The sequence below is a fragment of the Rhinoraja longicauda genome, chromosome 35 (genome assembly GCF_053455715.1).
Source record: "Rhinoraja longicauda isolate Sanriku21f chromosome 35, sRhiLon1.1, whole genome shotgun sequence".
Classification (NCBI taxonomy): domain Eukaryota; kingdom Metazoa; phylum Chordata; class Chondrichthyes; order Rajiformes; family Arhynchobatidae; genus Rhinoraja; species Rhinoraja longicauda.
In genome coordinates this window covers 1,958,357-1,976,602 of record NC_135987.1, presented here as the reverse complement: position 1 = coordinate 1,976,602, position 18,246 = coordinate 1,958,357, and the positions used below count along the sequence as shown (strand labels likewise).

The 18,246-nt window shown below is 47.7% G+C and overlaps 1 protein-coding gene across 1 annotated transcript in view; it reads left to right on the top strand.

Annotated features, from left to right (window-relative positions):
- Window positions 1-18,246, top strand: part of bms1 (BMS1 ribosome biogenesis factor) — a 61,326-nt gene that overhangs the window by 39,559 nt on the left and 3,521 nt on the right. The window contains exons 15-21 of the mRNA XM_078428421.1: window positions 342-521; window positions 1,844-2,032; window positions 3,179-3,359; window positions 7,952-8,010; window positions 12,351-12,473; window positions 13,780-13,927; window positions 15,576-15,751. Of these exons, the coding sequence (XP_078284547.1) occupies window positions 342-521; window positions 1,844-2,032; window positions 3,179-3,359; window positions 7,952-8,010; window positions 12,351-12,473; window positions 13,780-13,927; window positions 15,576-15,751 (1,056 nt within the window). The remainder of the gene's footprint in view (window positions 1-341; window positions 522-1,843; window positions 2,033-3,178; window positions 3,360-7,951; window positions 8,011-12,350; window positions 12,474-13,779; window positions 13,928-15,575; window positions 15,752-18,246) is intronic.

Sequence of the window (18,246 nt, the reverse complement as noted above, 5' to 3'; positions counted from 1 at the left end):
CACCAATAATACAATGGAATAGAAACACTCAGCAAGTCATACAGCATCTATGAAGATAGAAACAGAATTAGCATTACAGATCAGTATCCTTTAAGCCGGTCTCGGGCCAGAATTATTTACACTGTTCAGGATTCTCGTTGCTATGGGGTAAATGTTGACTTCTGCTTAAGGTACGCCAACTTTAGTCATGTAAGGAGTTGATGTTGGAGTCTTGAACCTATGTCCCAGGGACCACGAGAACCTCAAACACCAGGCTTGCTGGTGGGAAAGGCAGAAATTGAAACTCTTATACATATAAATATTAGTTTTAAAACTGAATCTAAAATTCTGTGTCACACCAGGAAAAGGATATGTCAGATGACGAAGACAACAACGATCCAAGAAGCCAAAAGGAGGAGGAAGAACAAAGCAGGCGTTTGGCGAAGAAGCGGAAATTGAAGGAAATGTTTGACCTAGAGTATGACGATGGGGAAAGCACTTACTTCAGTGATCTGAAGGATGAAATGCAGAAGCAAGCACAGGTACAAATACATATCCAGATTTCAATTCTGCACCGGCTCTAATATGGCAAGTTAGGAATCAAACAATCAACTTCATGCTAGCGCAGTGGTCGAGTTGCTGCCTTTCAGCGCCAGAGGCCCTGGTTCAATCCTGACTACAGATGCTCTCTGTAAGGAGTTTGTACATTCTTCCTGTGACCTGTGTGGGTTTTCTCCAGGTGCTCCAGCCACGGTGGCACAGTGGTGGAGTTGCTCCCTTACAGTGAATGCAGCGCCGGAGACCGGGTTCCATCCTGACTACGGGCGCTGTCTGTATGGAGTTTGTACGTTCTCCCCGTGACCTGCGTGGGGTTTTCCCCAAGAACTTCGGTTTCCTCCCACACTCCAAAGATGTGCAGGCTTGTAGGTTAATTGGCTTAGTAAATGTAAAAATTGTCCCTAGTGGGTGTAGGATAGTGTTAATGTGCGAGGATCACTAGTCACCGCAGACCCGGTGGGCCGAAGGGCCTGTTTCTGCGCTGTATCTCGAAACTCGTACAGGTTTGTAGGTTAATTGGCTTCGGTAAAAATTGCGCATTGTCCCAAGCATGTAGGATTGTGCTAGTGTACAGGAATCGCTGGGCGGCGCTGACTGACTTGGTGGGCCGAAGGGCTTGTTTGCACACTGTATATCTCAACTAAATAAATCATATCAAGTCTTTTGGAATGCCTGATTGGTGTAGCTACTCTTTCGCTTGCTGTTCGAGTTTGATTGTTTTCATTACCCTGCCTCTTATTTAAAGGTTGGATTTTTGATTAGTTTCCTGATCATTGAGCTGTGGTTCGTGTACAATGTGCATTGTAGATTAATTGCTGTTTGCTACTACATTGAATGCAGTGCTGTAATAAGTTGGTAAGAATGTTGTAGCTTCCACATACCACAGGACAGACACTCCTTGACTTACGCAGTAGGTGGCTCGTATCAACAATCCTGCACTCATTCCCTACTGCCATCACAGCAGTTTGTAATTTCCACAACACATGCCATCATTCAAGTTTACATGGGAAACAAGTGGCCATGGTGGTGGTGCTTAACTAGAAGGGGAGTTTAATTGATTAGTACGGGTCAGGAGTTATGGGGAGAAGGCAGGAGAATGGCCTCATTCTGCTCCTATCACTTGTGAACTTAAGGCCGCACGCAGACAATGCCCCAACAGCGGGAGTTGGTGATTCTGACGTACGTGACATCCGACTTGTGTGAGGGTTCACAGAATGTGATCCTCACGTCAGTCAGTGAGTGCCTGTCATCCCTGCACTATCCAGCGTCTTGTTGCTGCTTCACCTGATTCATTTTCCTCCCAAAGCTGAATCGGGCGGAGTTTGATGACCAGACTGACGAGAGCCGGGTTCAGTACGAAGGCTTCAGACCTGGAATGTACGTGCGAGTTGAGATCGAGAACGTACCCTTTGAATTCATCACAAACTTCGACTGCCATTATCCGTTAATTCTCGGCGGCTTGGGAAGCAGCGAAGGAAACATTGGATATCTGCAGGTAACACTCACCATTATTACTGGCAGTAAATGTACACTGGGGAAGAAACTCCGAGGTGATGAGTAAGTGCGTTATTAAACGAGTTGAAGGTAGACACAAAATGCTGGAGTAACTCAGCGGGTCAGGCAACATCTTGGGAGAGAAGGAATGGGTAACGTTTCGGGTCGAGACCCTTCTTCAGACTGAGAGTCAGGGGAAAGGGAAACGAGAGCTGTGGGCTAGGTGAAAACGAGCTACAAACAGACACAAATAGAGTAACTCAGCGGGACAGGCAGCATCTCTAGAGAGAAGGAATGGGTGACATTTTGGGTCGAGACCCTTCTTCAGACAATGAAACTCACCAGGACGACAGTGGAACTAGTACAATGCCTCGGCTGGGGGAAGGGCAGAGAGATGGATGCAAGGCTTACTTGAAATTGGAGAAATCAATATTCATATCGCTGGGTTGTAAACTGGGTTATCAATCTCTGCTTTAACAATAGAAGGTAGACACAAAATGCTGAAGTAACTCAGCGGGTCAGGCAGCATCTCTGGGGAGAAAGAATGGGTGATGTTTCAGGTCGAGACCCTTCTTCAGACTGATGTCAGGGGAGGGGGCGGGACAAAGATAGAATGTAGTCAGAGACAGTAAGACTGGTGGGAGAACTGGGACGAGGGAGGGGATAGGGAGGGAAAGCAAGTGCTGTTTGAAGTTAGTGAAATCAATGTTCATACCTCTGGGGTGTAAAGTACCCAAGCGAAACATCAGGTGCTCAGCACTTCAACTCCCCCTCCCTTTCCCAATCTGACCTTTCTGTCCTGGGCCTCCTCCATTGTCAGAGTGAGGCCCAGCACAAATTGGAGGAACAGCACCTCATATTTCACAACTGCGATGGTTTGTTTCTACTACTGAAAAAAATGATAATACCTTACTAAATTACAGCGGACAATCGTCAATAACGAGCACCATTGGGCACCCCTATGGTCTGTTATAACGAGCGTTTACTATATTTTAAATATACATCCCAAAGCGTTCTTTCTCCCTACATTAAGTTTAACCTCAGCAGGAGCAGAGTGTAGAGATGATGTGGCTGAACCAGCCCAGCACACAGAGTTCTGTTGCTTCCTGAGCATGTTTCATGACGTACCTTGTTTCCTTCGGACCAGATGCGTTTGAAGAAGCATCGATGGCACAAGAAGATTCTGAAGACCAGGGACCCACTGATCTTCTCCCTTGGCTGGAGGCGCTTTCAGACCATCCCACTGTATCACATCGAGGACCACAACGGACGCCACAGACTGCTGAAGTACACACCCGAGCACATGCACTGCACTGCCACTATCTGGGGTAAGGAACTCAACAGAGGAGGACAAAGGGGGGGAAAGAGCATGAAAGAAAGTTTGTTGGGAATATAAAAACTAACTCTAAAAGCTTCTTTAGATATGTAAAAAGGAAAAGATTAGTGAGGACAAATGCAGGTCCCTTACAATCAGAGACAGGTGAATTTATAATGGGAAGCAAAGAAATGGCAGAACAGTTAAACGAGTACCTTGGTTCTGTCTTCACAAGGAAGATACAAACAATCTCCCAGAAATATTAGAGGACTGAGGATCTAGTGGGAGGGAGGAACTGCATTTCACATTAGTCAGGAAATGGTGTTAGGTAAACTGTTGGGAGTGAAGGCAGATAAATCCCCAGGGCCTGATGGTCTGCATCCCAGAGTACTCAAGGAGGTGGCCCTAGAAATCGTGGATAATTGGTGATCATTTTCCAATGTTCTCTCGACTCTGGATCAGTTCCTGTGGACTGGAGGGTAGCCAATGTAACCCCACTTTTTAAGAAAGGAGAGAGAGAGAAGACAGTGAATTATAGTTAGCCTAACATCGGTAGTGGGGAAGATGCTGGAGTTGATTGTTAAAGATGTTATAGCAGCGCATTGGAAAGCAGCGATGGGATCGGTCAAAGTCAGCATAGATTTATAATGGGGAAATCACGCTTGACTAAACTTCTGGAATTTTTTGAGGATGTACCAAGTAGAATGGATAAGGGAGAGCCAGTGGATGTGGTGTATCTGGACTTTCAAAAAGCCTTTGACATGGTCCCACACAAGAGATTAGTGTGCAAAATTAGAGCACATGGTATTGGGGGTAGGGTATTGACATGGATAGAGAACTGGTTGGCAGACAGGAAGCAAAGAGTAGGAATTAACGGGTCCTTTTCAGAATGGCAGGCAGTGACTAGTGGGGTGCTGCAAGGCTCGGTGCTGGGACCCCAGTTATTTACTATATATATTAATGATTTAGACAAGGGAATTAAATGTGACATCTCCAAGTTTGCGGATGACACAAAGCTGGGTGGCAGTGTGAGCTGCGAGGAGGATGCTATGAGGCTGCAGGGTGACTTGGATAGGTTGGGTGAGTGGGCAGATGCATGGCAGATGCAGTATAATGTGGATCAATGTGAGGTTATCCACTTTGGTGGCAGGAACAAGAAGGCAGATTATTATCTGAATCATGTTAGATTAGGAAAAGGGGAGGTGCAACGAGACCTGGGTGTGCTTGTACATCAGTCACTGAAAGTAAGCGTGCAGGTACAGCAGGCAGTGAAGAAAGCATGTTGGCCTTCATTGCGAGAGGATTTGAGTTTAGGAGCAAGGAGGTCCTACTGCAGTTGTACAGGGCCCTGGTGAGACCGCACCTGGAGTATTATGTGCAATTTTGGTTGCCTAATTTGAGGAAGGACATTCTCGCTATTGAGGGAGTATCGCGTAGGTTCACCAGGTTAATTCCCGGGATGGCGGGACTGCCACATGATGAAAGACTGGGCTTGTATTCACTGGAATTTAGAAGATTGAGAGGGGATCCTATAGAAATATATAAAATTCTTAAAGGATTGGACAGGCAAGATGCAGGAAAAAAATTCCCGATGTTGGGGGAGTCCAGAACCAGGGGTCACAGTTTAAGAATATGGGGTAGGCCATTTAGGATTGAGATGAGGAAAAACGTCTTCACCCAGAGAGTTGTGAATCTGTGGAATTCTCTACCACAGAAGGCAGTAGAGGCCAATTCACTGGATGTTTTCAAAAGAGAGTTAGATTTAGCTCTTAGGGTTAAAGGAATCAAGGGACATGGGGGAGAAAGCCGTGATCATATTGAATGGTTCGAAGCCGTGATCATATTGAATGATAGCTGGCTCGAAGTGCCGAAATGCTTACTCCTATTTTTTTATTTCAAAGGGACTTTTATGGTAAAGTGATTGCTGTAGTCTATAAGCAGCCTCATCAACATGCTGTACAATTGCAACAAAACCTCCCAATTTGTAAAGGGCAACTCCTTTCCAATGAAGGGCAAAATGCAGTTTGCCTTCTTATCTTCAGACCAATCTCCAACCTACCCTTTCTGTCCAAAGTTTTGGAACGTGCTGTAGCTTCCCAACTCAAATACCACCTCTCTACCAATAACCTGTATGAAACTTTCCAATCCGGATTCCGCTCAAACCACTGTACTGAAACTGCGCTCCTCAAAATCACAAACGACATTCTCCTCTCCTCCGACGCTGGCAACCTCAACATCCTCATCCTACTTGACCTCAGCGCCGCCTTTGACACCATAAATCACTCCATTCTCCTCACCCGACTTGAAATCTCCCTTAACATCACCGGCACCGCCCTATCCTGGTTCAAATCTTACCTCTCTGACAGACACCAGTTCATCTCCATTAACAACTGTAAATCCCCCACCGCTCCCCTCCCCCAAGGTGTCCCCCAAGGCTCAGTCCTTGGCCCCCTCCTCTTCATCCTCTACCTGTTCCCCCTTGGTCAATTAATCCGCCGTCATGGTCTCAACTTCCACTGCTTCGCCGATGATATCCAGCTCCTCATCTCCACCAAGTCAATCTCCCCCACCACACACTCTACACTGACAAACTGCATCACTGAAATAAAATCTTGGCTTCAATCAAACTTCCTCAAACTCAATTGCAACAAATCTGAAATCATCATCATTGGTCCAAAAACGCTCACCAAATCCACCCAAAACTTCATCCTCAACATTGATGGTCTCCCAGTATCCACCTCACCTCACATCCGGAATCTTGGAATCATCCTTGATCAAACCCTCTCCTTCGACAAACACATCAAACACATCACAAAGACAGCCTTCTTCCACCTCAAAAACATTGCCCGTCTCCGTCCATCCCTCTCCTCCACAGCTGCAGAAACCCTCATCCACGCCTTCATCACCTCCCGTCTGGACTACTGCAACAGCCTCCTCTATGGCGCACCCTCAAAAATCATCAATAAACTTCAATACATTCAAAACTCCGCTGCCCGTCTACTCACACACACCTCGATCCGTGACCATATCACCCCCGTCCTTTATAAACTCCACTGGCTCCCCATCCCCCAGAGAATCCAGTACAAAATCCTCCTCATAACCTACAAAGCCCTCCATAACCTGGCCCCATCCTACCTGACCGACCTCCTCCACAGGCACACTCCCACCTGCACCCTCCGCTCTGCCGCTGCCAATCTCCTATCCCCCCACATCCGGACCAAACTCAGATCCTGGGGGGACAGGGCTTTCTCCATCGCTGCTCCCACCCTATGGAACTCACTACCCCAAACCGTTAGAGACTCCTCCACACTCACCACATTCAAAACATCGCTGAAGTCTCACCTGTTCAGTACTGCCTTCAACCACTGAAGGTCACCTCACCTTCTGTCTCCTTTCTCTGTTCATTTATTTATTTACTTATTTATCTATTTATTCATTTCCCTATGTTCTCAAAATCTCTGTAAAGCGTCTTTGAGTATATGAAAAGCGCTATATAAATAAAATGCATTATTATTATTATTATTATTATCTTGGGCAGCACTGTGGCACAGCTGGTAGACTTGTTGCCTCACAGCATCAGAGACCCAGGTTTGATCCTGACCTCGGGAGTTACTGGTGCTGTCTGTGATGAGTTTGCACGCTTTCCCTGTCACCATGTGGGTTTCCGTTGGGGGCTCCAGTTTCCTCCCACATCCCAAAGACTTGCTGGTTTGTAGGTTAATTGGCCTCCGTAAATTGGTGCTGGTGTGTTGGGAGTGGATGAGGAAGTAGGTTGACATAGAACTAATGAAAACTGGTGATCGATGGTCGTGTGGACAAATTAACAAGAATTTGGACAAATTATCAAACATGACTTGCCTTTAAAATTTACTAATGTTGACCTGATTTAATTTCATTCAGCTTTCCCAAGTGATTAGCTATTTTAGGTTTGATTATTGACTGTGACATCTTGTCATTAATCCGTTTAATTGCTCACTGGTCCCCTGCCTTTCTCCTTTCATGAACAAGGGACTTGCATTAACTGTTTCCCAATTTTGTGGCACTGTGCTGGAGTTTCTCCTTCCATCCTCTGTTCCCATGCTCCCTACTCTACAACAGTCCCCACTTGAATGCATTGTTTAGCAAGTGGTTTCACGAGCAGCACATGAAGGGACAGCAGGGTGGCGCAGCGGGTAGAGCTGCTGCCTTGCAACGCCAGAGATCAGGGTTTGATCCTGACTATGGGTGCTGTCTGTACGGAGTTTGTACGTTCTCCCTGAGACCTGCGTTGGTTTTCACCAGGAGCTCCAGTTTGCTCCCACACTCCAAAGACATACAGGCTTTCAGATTATTTGGCTTTGGTTAAATTGTCCCTAGTGCGTGTAGGATAGTGTTAATGTGCAGGGATCGCTGGTCGGCGCGGACTTGGTGGGCCAAAAGGTCTGTTTCCACACTGTATCTCTTAAGTTAACTAAATTAAAATTGCCATGGCAATTGCCACAGCTCAGCCAGTGAGATGGATTAACACAGGTGATGGCTCGGTCGTTGTGTGGGCTTGGGGCTTGACTGGCTTGTATCCATGCTACTAAACTCTTTGTAACTATTCTTTCTTCCCCTTTATTCCAGGTCCAATTACTCCACAAGGCACAGGGTTTTTTGCAATTTCATCTATGAACGGTGTTTCGGTGAGTTCCCAAAGGCAGGGCCCAGCGAAGCCTAAATCGTGGACGTTGGGCCGGGAGTGGGTGCTTTCAGTGGGTGCCTTTTGCACGCTCCTCTCTTGTACGCTCACCTCACCCAGAATCTCTCCTTTATGTTGCCCCTCCATCGTCCGATCAGGGAGAGGTTGGGGCTATTCTCACTACAATCTAGGCTGAGGTTTATTAAATTAGGAAGCCATAGGTAGGAGGCCAAGTTAATGGGATTTTATGAGGCTGAGATTGACCGATTGTTGATTAGTGAGGGTGTCAGGGGTTATGGGGAGAAGCAGGAGAATGGGGTTGAGAGGGAAAGATAAATCAGCCATGATTGAATGGTAGAGTAGACACGATGGGCCAAACGGCCCAATTCTGCTCCTAAAACGTATGAACTGATGATGAAAGTTTGGTAGACTTTATTTACACAGACACTAGTAAGGCGTTTAGCAAGGCCCTGTGTGGCAGGCTGATCCAGAAGCTTAAGGTACATGGGATCCCAGATGCTCTGGTGCATTGCATGCAAGATACACTGGGTGACAGGAGGCAGGAGGTGGTGGTGGAGGTTGGTTTTTCTAATTGGTAGTCTGTGACCCGTGATGCACTGCGGGGATCAGTGCTAGAACATGTGTTGTTTGTGTTACATCTTAACATGTAGGAGGTATGCAGGGTCAGTTTGTGGATGACACACAAGATGGTGGTGTGGACAGCAGGAAGGTTGTCTAAGGCTACACACAGCAGGTTGTACACAAGGTGGTGGTGTGGACAGCAGGAAGGTTGTCTAAGGCTACATACAGCAGGTTGTACACAAGATGGTGGTGTGGACAGCAGGAAGGTTGTCTAAGGCTACACACAGCAGGTTGTACACAAGATGGTGGTGTGGACAGCAGGAAGGTTGTCTAAGGCTACATACAGCAGGAAGGTTGTCTAAGGCTACACACAGCAGGTTGTACACAAGATGGTGGTGTGGACAGCAGGAAGGTTGTCTAAGGCTACACACAGCAGGTTGTACACAAGATGGTGGTGTGGACAGCAGGAAGGTTGTCTAAGGCTACACACAGCAGGAAGGTTGTCTAAGGCTACACACAGCAGGAAGGTTGTCTAAGGCTACACACAGCAGGAAGGTTGTCTAAGGCTACACACAGCAGGAAGGTTGTCTAAGGCTACACACAGCAGGAAGGTTGTCTAAGGCTACACACAGCAGGAAGGTTGTCTAAGGCTACACACAGCAGGAAGGTTGTCTAAGGCTACACACAGCAGGAAGGTTGTCTAAGGCTACACACAGCAGGAAGGTTGTCTAAGGCTACACACAGCAGGTTGTACACAAGGTGGATAGTTGAGTACAAAGTTGGCAGATGGAATTTAATCCCGACAAGTGCGTGATGATGCATTTCAGAAGTCAAATCGAGGTAGAGTACATACAGTAAATAAGAATGTTTAGATTAGAGATCCAGTGTGGAAACAGGCCCTTCGGCCCATCGAGTCTTTGCTGACCAGAGTTCCCCGCACACTGGCACTGCCATCCACACTAGGGACAATTTTCAATTTCCTTTTACCGAAACGAATTAACCTACAAACCTGTAGGTCTTTAGAATGTGGGAGAAAACCAGAGCTACCGAAGGAAACCCACGTGGTCACAGGGAGAGCATACAAACTCCATACAGGCATCACCCATAGACAGGATCAAACCTGGGTCTCTGGCGCTATAAGGCAGCAACTCTACCGCTGTGCCACCGTGCTGCCCTAATGATCAGGGGCCTTGGGCTCCACGGTCATAGTTCCATGAATGTGGCAACCAAAATAAATTGGGGAAGAATCCTTTAAAGGAAGGACGTGGAAGGTTTGGAGAGGGTTTAGGTTTACTAGGATGCTACCTGGATTCAAGCTTCTTGGCTACAAAGGAAAGATTGGACAGACTGTTTGTTTTCTTTGAGCTTCAGAAGTTATGGGGAGACCTGACGGAAGCATATACAATTCTGAGAGGCATTGGGTAGACAGTTAAACCCTTGTTCCCGGGGTAAAGGCGAGATGGCAGAGCTTTAACATGAGATGGGCAACATTTATGCCCCCACCACCATCGCTTGTAGTAGGTTCCAGGCACCCACCATCCTCTGTACAACAAATATGCCCTGCACACCTGCTTAGTTTAGATAGTTTAGAGATACAGCACGGAAACAGGCCCTTTCGGCCCACCGAGTCCGCGCCGACCAGCGATCCCTGCACATTAACAATATCCTAAAACTACTAGGGACAAGTTTTATTTACATTTACCAAGCCAATTAACCTACATACCTGTACGTCTTTGGAGTGTGGGAGGAAACTGAAGATCTCGGAGAAAACACACGCAGGTCACGGGGAGAACGTACGAACTCTGTACAGACGGCACCCGTGGTCGGGATGGAACCCGGGTCTCCGGCGCTGCATTCGCTGTAAGGCAGCGACTCTACCGCTGCGCCACCGTGACCGCCCAACCTCCTTTAAAGGTTGCCCCTCCCACCTTAAAGCTGTGCATTCCTGCTCACCTTGCCATGTGATGGATGTCAATCAACTGGAAAGGGTGGATCGGTTTTACGAGGATGTTACCGGGTCGGGAGGGTTTGAGTCGTATGGGGAGGCTGGGTAATCTGCATCTTTTTCACTGGATTGTAGGAGGCTGAAAGTTGAACGGAAAGATGCATAGTTAAGATGAATGGCCACAGTCCTTTCTCCAAGGGAGGAGAGCCTAAGATACGAGGGCATAGATTTAAGGAGAGAGCGGAAAGGTTTACATGGGACCCAATGGGTACCATTTTCACACAGTGGGTGTGCGTTTATGGGACAAGGTGGGTAGAGTCATAGAGTGATACAGTGTGGAAACTGGCCCTTCAGCCCAACTTGCCCACACCGGCCAACATGTCCCAGCTACACTAGTCCCACCTGCCTGCGTTTGGTCCATATCCCTCCAAACCTGTCCTATCCATGTACCTGCCTAACTGTTTCTTAAAGGTTGGGATAGTCCCTGCCTCAACTACCTCCTCTGGCAGCTTGTTCCATACACCCACCACCCTTTGTGTGAAAATGTTACTCCTCAGATTCCTATTAAATCATTTCCCCTTCACCTTAAACCCATGACCTCTGGTCCTCGATTCACCTACTCCGGGCAAGAGACTCTGTGCATCTACCCGATCTATTCCTCTCATGATTTTATACATATTAATAAGATCACCCCTCATCCTCCTGCACTCCAAGGAATGCACTCCCAGCCGACTCAACCTCTCCCTATAGCTCACATCCTCTAGTCCTTCCAAAAACCTTGTAAATCTCTGTGCCCTTTCCAGCTTGACAACATCTTTCCTATAACAAGGTGCCCAGAAGTGAACACAGTACTCTAAATGCGGCCTCACCAACGTTTTATACAACTGCAACTTGACCTCCCAACTTCTATACTCCTATCATTACCACATTTAAAAGACACTGAACCAGGTACCAGAAAGGTTGTGAGGGATGCTGGCCGACTCGCTCAGTGTGGACACATTGGGCTGAAGGCCCTGTTTATGTGCTGCATAACTCGATGACTCCATCTCATGGCTGAGCTGTTTCTCCACTCAGTATAACTCAGTAGCAACTCAGTTTCACCTGATTGCCTTACTAATGTGAAGTCTACAGAGTATTTGGTCAGCCAATCCCACCAGCATCCAGGAGAGTGTGCGGGACTCCCAGAGGATAGATGTCCTGACGTATTTTAGAGAGTAGAAAAGAAAAAGGGATCTTGGCCTCATTACTGGTGATAATGTGTGAACAACCATGGTAGTTGCAGCTGCAGCTTTCTGCCCAGTTCTGATTTGGGTAAACATGAGGTGCAGAGGAGATTGACCAGACGATTATGGCAGGTTTTAAACAGGTAGCTCGTCCTTTGATGATTCAAGGATAATCGCGCACGTTTTGAGGATGTGGGAATGTAGGAGCGTTTCCGCGGCTCGTGGTAATGACCCAGAGCTCGCTGCTTACTGGGGTGATGGCAGCAGAGATAGTCATTTTAAGATTTCCACTGGCACAAGGAAAATAGTGCTGTTGGCTACAGGAATAGAAAAAGGAATGGGACCATGGATTGCTCTTACCGCGAGTTAGCATGGACACCATTGTCTTTATGGTCACCTACTATGAAGATGCTTGTTCACCGCGTGCTACTTCCCCGTGCATCTCACCCCCTCTGCCCACCCCAGCCCCTTGCCCACACGTGGCAAATGCCATTGCTGCCACCCACTAACATTGCACCAGTAATCTTACCTCACCATTGAACCAAGTGAAACCTCTCGATTCTCAACGCTAACCATTGATTCTTTTCTTTGCAGAAAGATTTCAGAATTGCCGCGACGGGGGTGGTGCTGAACCTCGATAAATCCATCAGTGTCGTTAAAAAACTCAAGCTGATTGGATTCCCATTCAAGATATTCAAGAACACCGCCTTCATTAAGGTTCGCACCTTCCCCATTGTTTTCCATCTAATCTCAATCCAACCACCTCCCCTCACCTCAACTGACTCCTTCATCCCTTTGTCCTTCCTCTCCAATCTCCTTACCCCCACCCACCCACCCAAACATCTCCCTTGCTTGTCTCTATTTTCTTCCTTAAACAGAGGAACTATTTGTTCCCTATTCTGCTGTTCTCGTCCTCTTGTTCCTCATCTGTTTCTCAAGTGGGTGCAATAATCTCTGTGAAAGTCTCAGCAATCTTCTCTCTTTCCTTTCAATAATCTGGGATAGATCCGTTGTGCCCTGGTGAGTTATCCACCTGAGTGTTCTTCAAGAGATCCAACATCTCCATGATATCAGTGTGCCCTAGAGTAACAGCATCCTCCTTCCTGATCTCACTGTCCTTCCTGTCCATCTCCTTGGTGAGCACCAATGCACAGTCCTCATTAAGATGCTGTTCCGTGACTTAGCTGGGCTCCGTTGAATCTTTGTAAAAGGCTGCATATGGTGGTCAGATGGGGAATTAAAGTGAAGAGTGAGTGGAATCTCAGAATGGCCCGTGTGGATTTAACGGAGATGCTGAGCAGTGCAAAGCCAGGGGCCCACGTTGTCAGCAAATGCAGTTCACTGGTGTGGAAGAAGCACAAGTGGATCTCCAATCTACAGTGAAGCAGTGCCTGTGTCCCTGGATATCAGGAGGGGGAAAGGAGAGTGAACCTACCAACCCATACATCTTTGGGTTGTGGAAGGAGTCAGAGCACCAAGATAAAACTTACGCAGTCACGGGGAGCTTGTAAACTCCACACAGCCAGCATCCTAGGTCAGGATTAAATCAGGGCTCTGATGCAGTGAGGCAGAAGTTCTACTCACTGTGCCACTAGTTTGCGGTCTTGCAATGATGTCTAGTTAAGTTAGTGTGGTTAAGTTAAATTTGTTTAAGTTAAATACCGTGAGGTTCAGACCTTCATAAAAGTTCGCACCTTTCCCATTCTATCTGATAGAAGGGGGGAACCCCCGTTTCCTAAAGAATGAGGACATCTCGGATGTCCTGATATGGAACACTGCATCTTGGGCGCAGATGCGGCGGAGACGGAGGAATTGAGAGTAGGGGGTAGCGTCTTAGCAGGAGGAGGGTGGGAAGAAGTGCAGGGCTACTAGCTGTGGGTGTCAGTGGGTCTGTGATAGAGAGATGTCTGTCGATAGACTGTCTCCCGTGATTGTGACCGTGAGATCAAGAAAGGGGAGGGAGATGTCGGAGATGGTCCAGGTGAATATATCCTTCCTCATGGATTATTGTGCTTGCACACAGGGAATGTTCAACTCTGCCCTGGAAGTGGCCAAGTTTGAAAATGCGTCGGTGCGAAGTGTGAGTGGGATCCGTGGTCAGGTGAAGAAGGCGCTCCGTGCCCCAGAAGGTTCTTTCAGAGCCTCCTTCGAAGACAAGCTGTTAATGAGTGGTGAGTGATGAGCTTCTACATCTCCTTCTGAAAGGAACGTTCTCCAAATGTAAGACAGCAGAGCCTAATCAACATATTTATTCCACCACAAATTCTTACTCCGGCTGGATCTCAAACTGCCTTGGCAAATTAATGTCATAACAGAGGGGATGAAGCTAGCCTTGAATCTGGTCCTAGGTGCTGTCTCGCGTTTGTATCCTGTGCCCGGTGGGTGAGGGGGGAAGAGAGAATGACCAGGGTGTGAGTGGTCCTTGAATATGTTGGCTGCTTTGCAAGACAATGTGAGGTATAGAGAGAGACACTGGGGAAGGGTGTTTGCATGATGGTTCTGTCTTCACAACACGGCAATTGCCTGCGGTCGTGGGCAGAGCCGTTGCCATAGCAAGCTGTGATTTCCGTCGGTGCATTTGTTGGAGTTGGTCGTAATCATTGGAGACATTCCTTTTGTTTGAGCCTCTGATTTCCTCAGCCTTCTGTGTTCCTCAACATTCACTATATGGGTCCTGCCCATGGTGGTGTACTTTCTTGGCCACAGCATTATTGGCTCACTTCAAGTTGTTGCTGATATTTATACCAAGGACCTTGAAGCTCTTGACCGTGTACACTCCAGTACTGTTATACAGAGTCATAGAATCAGTCACACAGCGTGGAAACAGGCCCTTTGGCACAACACGCCCACGCAGACCAACATGTCCCATCTACACTAGTTCCACTGTCCTGTGATTGGCCCATATTCCTCTAAAACTGTCCTATCCATGTACCAGTCAAATTGCTTCTCAATCATTGCAATAGTCCCTGCGTCAACTACCTCTGCCAGCTCGTTCCATGCATCCACCACCCTTTGCGTTAAAAAAAAAATCATCCCTCAGATTCCTATAAAATCTTTCCCCCTTCACCTTAAACCTATGCCCTCTGCTTCTCAATTTCCCCACTCTGGGCAAGAGACTATGTGTCTACACCCGATCTATTCCTCTCATGATTTTATACATCTCTATAAGATCAACCCTCATCCTCCTGCACTCCAGGGAATAGAGTTGCAGCCTGTTCGACCTCTGCCTCTAGCTCACACCCTCTAGTCCTGGCAACATCCTCGTAAATCTTATCTGCACCCTTTCCAACTTGAGAACATCTTTCCTATAACATGGCGCCCAGAACTGAACACAATAGTCTAATTGCGGCCTCACCAACGTCTTATACAATTGCAACATGACCTCCCAACTTCTACACTTAATACTCTGACTGATGAAGGCCAAAGTGCCAAAAGCCTTTTTGACCACCTTATCTACCTGCGATTCCACCTTCAAGGAACCATGTACCTGCACTCCTAGATCCCTCTGCTCTACAACACTTGCAAGAGCCCTGCCATTCACTATGTACGTCCTGCCCATGTTAGACTTTCCAAAGTTTATAGCACCAGTGATACACCAGTGATACTTCCAGAAGATGGCGTCCAGCTCCTTCGTCTACCTGCCAATGAGGGGGGGGGGGGGGTTTCTGTCTGGGTCCTGTGCTACCAAACTGCAGCTCTTCCTGGACAGCATCCATCCGCTGTTTGCCTGCAAACTTGTATATTAAGTTACATTTGATGATCGGTGAATAGAAATATTTTTGACTGGTATGAAGCTGAGACATTGGTTCTTTCTCTCAGACATCATTTTCATGAGAACGTGGTACCCAGTGTCGGTGCCGAAGCTGTATAATCCAGTCACCTCGCTGCTCAGGCCCAACACTGAAAGGGAGAGCTGGAGTGGGATGAGGACGGTTGGGCAGCTCAAACATGACCTGGGCGTCAGGGTGAAGCCCAACAAGGATTCCCTCTACAAGGTCAGTTGGCAAATCTGGCGGGAACAGTCCTCGCGCCATGTCGGGAAGCGGTACATCGCTTTATTGTCACGTGTACCCAGGTACAGTGAAAAGCTTTTGTTGCGCGCTAACCAGTTAGCGGAAAGACTATACAAAATCCTCCTCCTATACAAAGCCCTCCATAACCTGGCCCCATCCTACCTGACTGACCTCCTCCACAGACACACTCCCACCCGTACCCTCCGCTCTGCTGCTGCTAACCTCCTGTTCCCCCCCCCCCCCCATCCGGACCAAACTCAGATCCTGGGGGACAGGGCTTTCTCCATCGCTGCTCCCACACTCTGGAACTCACTACCCCAAACCGTCAGAGACTCCTCCTCACTCACCACATTCAAAACATCACTGAAGTCTCACCTGTTCAGCACTGCCTTCAACCACTGACCGTCACCTCACCTTCTGTCTCCTTTTTCTCTTCGTTTACTTATTTATCTATTTATTTTCTTTTCTATGTTTTAGTAATCCCTGTAAAGCGTCTTTGAGTGTTTAGAAAAGCGCTATATAAATGTAATGCATTATTATTATTATTATACACGATTACAATCGAGCCGTCCACAGTGTCCAAATGCATGATAAAGGGAATAATGTGAGTAGAGTTTAGTACAAGATAAAGCCAATAAAGTCCGATCAAAGGTAGTCTGAGGGTCTCCAATGAAGTAGATAGTCGTTCTGCACCACTCTCTGGTTGTGGTAGGATGGTTCAGTTACCTGATAACAGCTGGGAAGAAACTGTCCCTGAATCTGGAGGTGTGCGTTTTCACACTTCTGTACCTCTTGCCCGGTGGGAGAGGGGAGAAGAGGGTGAGACTGGCTCTCTGCACTGTCTTGTGGTTTTGGATGGAGATGTTCCAAGACCAGGCTGTGATGCATCCCCATCCTGGGATGTTGGGACTGTGCAGGGGGGGTCCCTCAATGAGGGGAGTGTGGAGGGGGGGGACTGAATGAGGGGAGTGTGGAGGGGGGAGCCCTCAATGAGGGGAGTGTGGAGGGAGGGTCCCTCAATGAGGGGAGTGTGGAGGGGGGGGTTCCTCACTGAGGGGAGTGTGGCGGGAGGGGGCTCAATGAGGGGAGTGGAGGGGGGGGGCTCAATGAGGGGAGTGTGGAGGGGGGGTCCCTCGGTGGAGTGTGGAGAGAGAGTTCCTGAGGAAAGCAGGTTAAGGCTGATAATGCAAAGTGCTGAGCACAAGGGGATGTTAGCCAACGCTACAACACGCTGCAGTAACTGGCTATCGGAGATCACAGAGCAAATGCACAGAGAAGCCATTCAGCCCGACCACGTATGCTGGTGTTTATGCTCCACTCAGCTCCTACTCCATAACCTTCATCGCCATCTCTCAGTGTAGCCCTCCATACCTCTCGTATTTACAGGGATGGTGCCAGGACCTGCGGACCTGAGCTACAGGGAGAGGTTGGACAGGCTTGGGCTTTGTTCCTTGGCGAGCAGGAGGATGAGGGGTGATCTTGTGGAGGTGTATTAGATCATGAGGGGGATAGATAAGGTGAATGCACAGTCTCATACCCAGGGTAGCAGAATCAAAGGACATGGGTTTAAGTTGAGAGAAAAGATTTAATAGCACCTGAGGGGCATCTTTTTCACACAAAGGGTGGTGGGAATATAGAACAAACTGTCAGAGGAGATAGTTGAGGCAGGTCGATTTATTCACAAAATGCTGGAGTAACTCAGCAGGTCAGGCAGCATCTCGGGAGAGAAGGAATGGGTGACGTTTCGGGTCGAGACCCTTCTTCAGACAGTTGAGGCAGGTGCAGTGACAATATTTAAGACACATGGACAGATACAGGGATAGCAATGGTTAAGAGGGATTTAGGCTAAACACGGGCAAATGGGCGAGCTTAGACAGGCATCTTGGTCGGCATGGAAGGGTTGAGCGAGTGGCCTGTTTCCATGCTGTAAGACTCTAGTCAGTCATATTGAAGCTTTACAAAACTTTGCTTGGTCCATATTTGGAGTATTACATTCAGTCCTAGTTGCCCCATTACAGGAAGGCCATGGAGACTTTGGAGAGAGTGCAGGAGAGGTTGACCAGAATAACACCTGGATATAAGGAGAAGTCGGATAGCCATGGATTGTTTTCTGGATAGACGTTGGAAACATTGTGAGGGTCATAGTCTGTCGGGTGGAAATATCGGCTCACGGTCAGAGGGGGAATGTTGAAAGGAGATGCGTGGGGCAGGTTGTTTACATAGTTGGTGGTGAGTACCTGAAACATGTAGTGGGGCAGGGAGATATCAGAGTGGCTTTTAGAGAGGCACATGTATATGGAGGGATATGGATCACCTGCAGACAGAGCTTAGTATAACTTGGCATCATGTTCAGCGTGGACATTGTGGTGCTTAAGGGCCTGTTCCTGTGCTACATTGGTTGATGTCTATCCTAGTGTTGGTAGATCGTGTCCTTCACATTAGTGGAACTCCGGAAAAGCATACCACTGGGAGTTGCA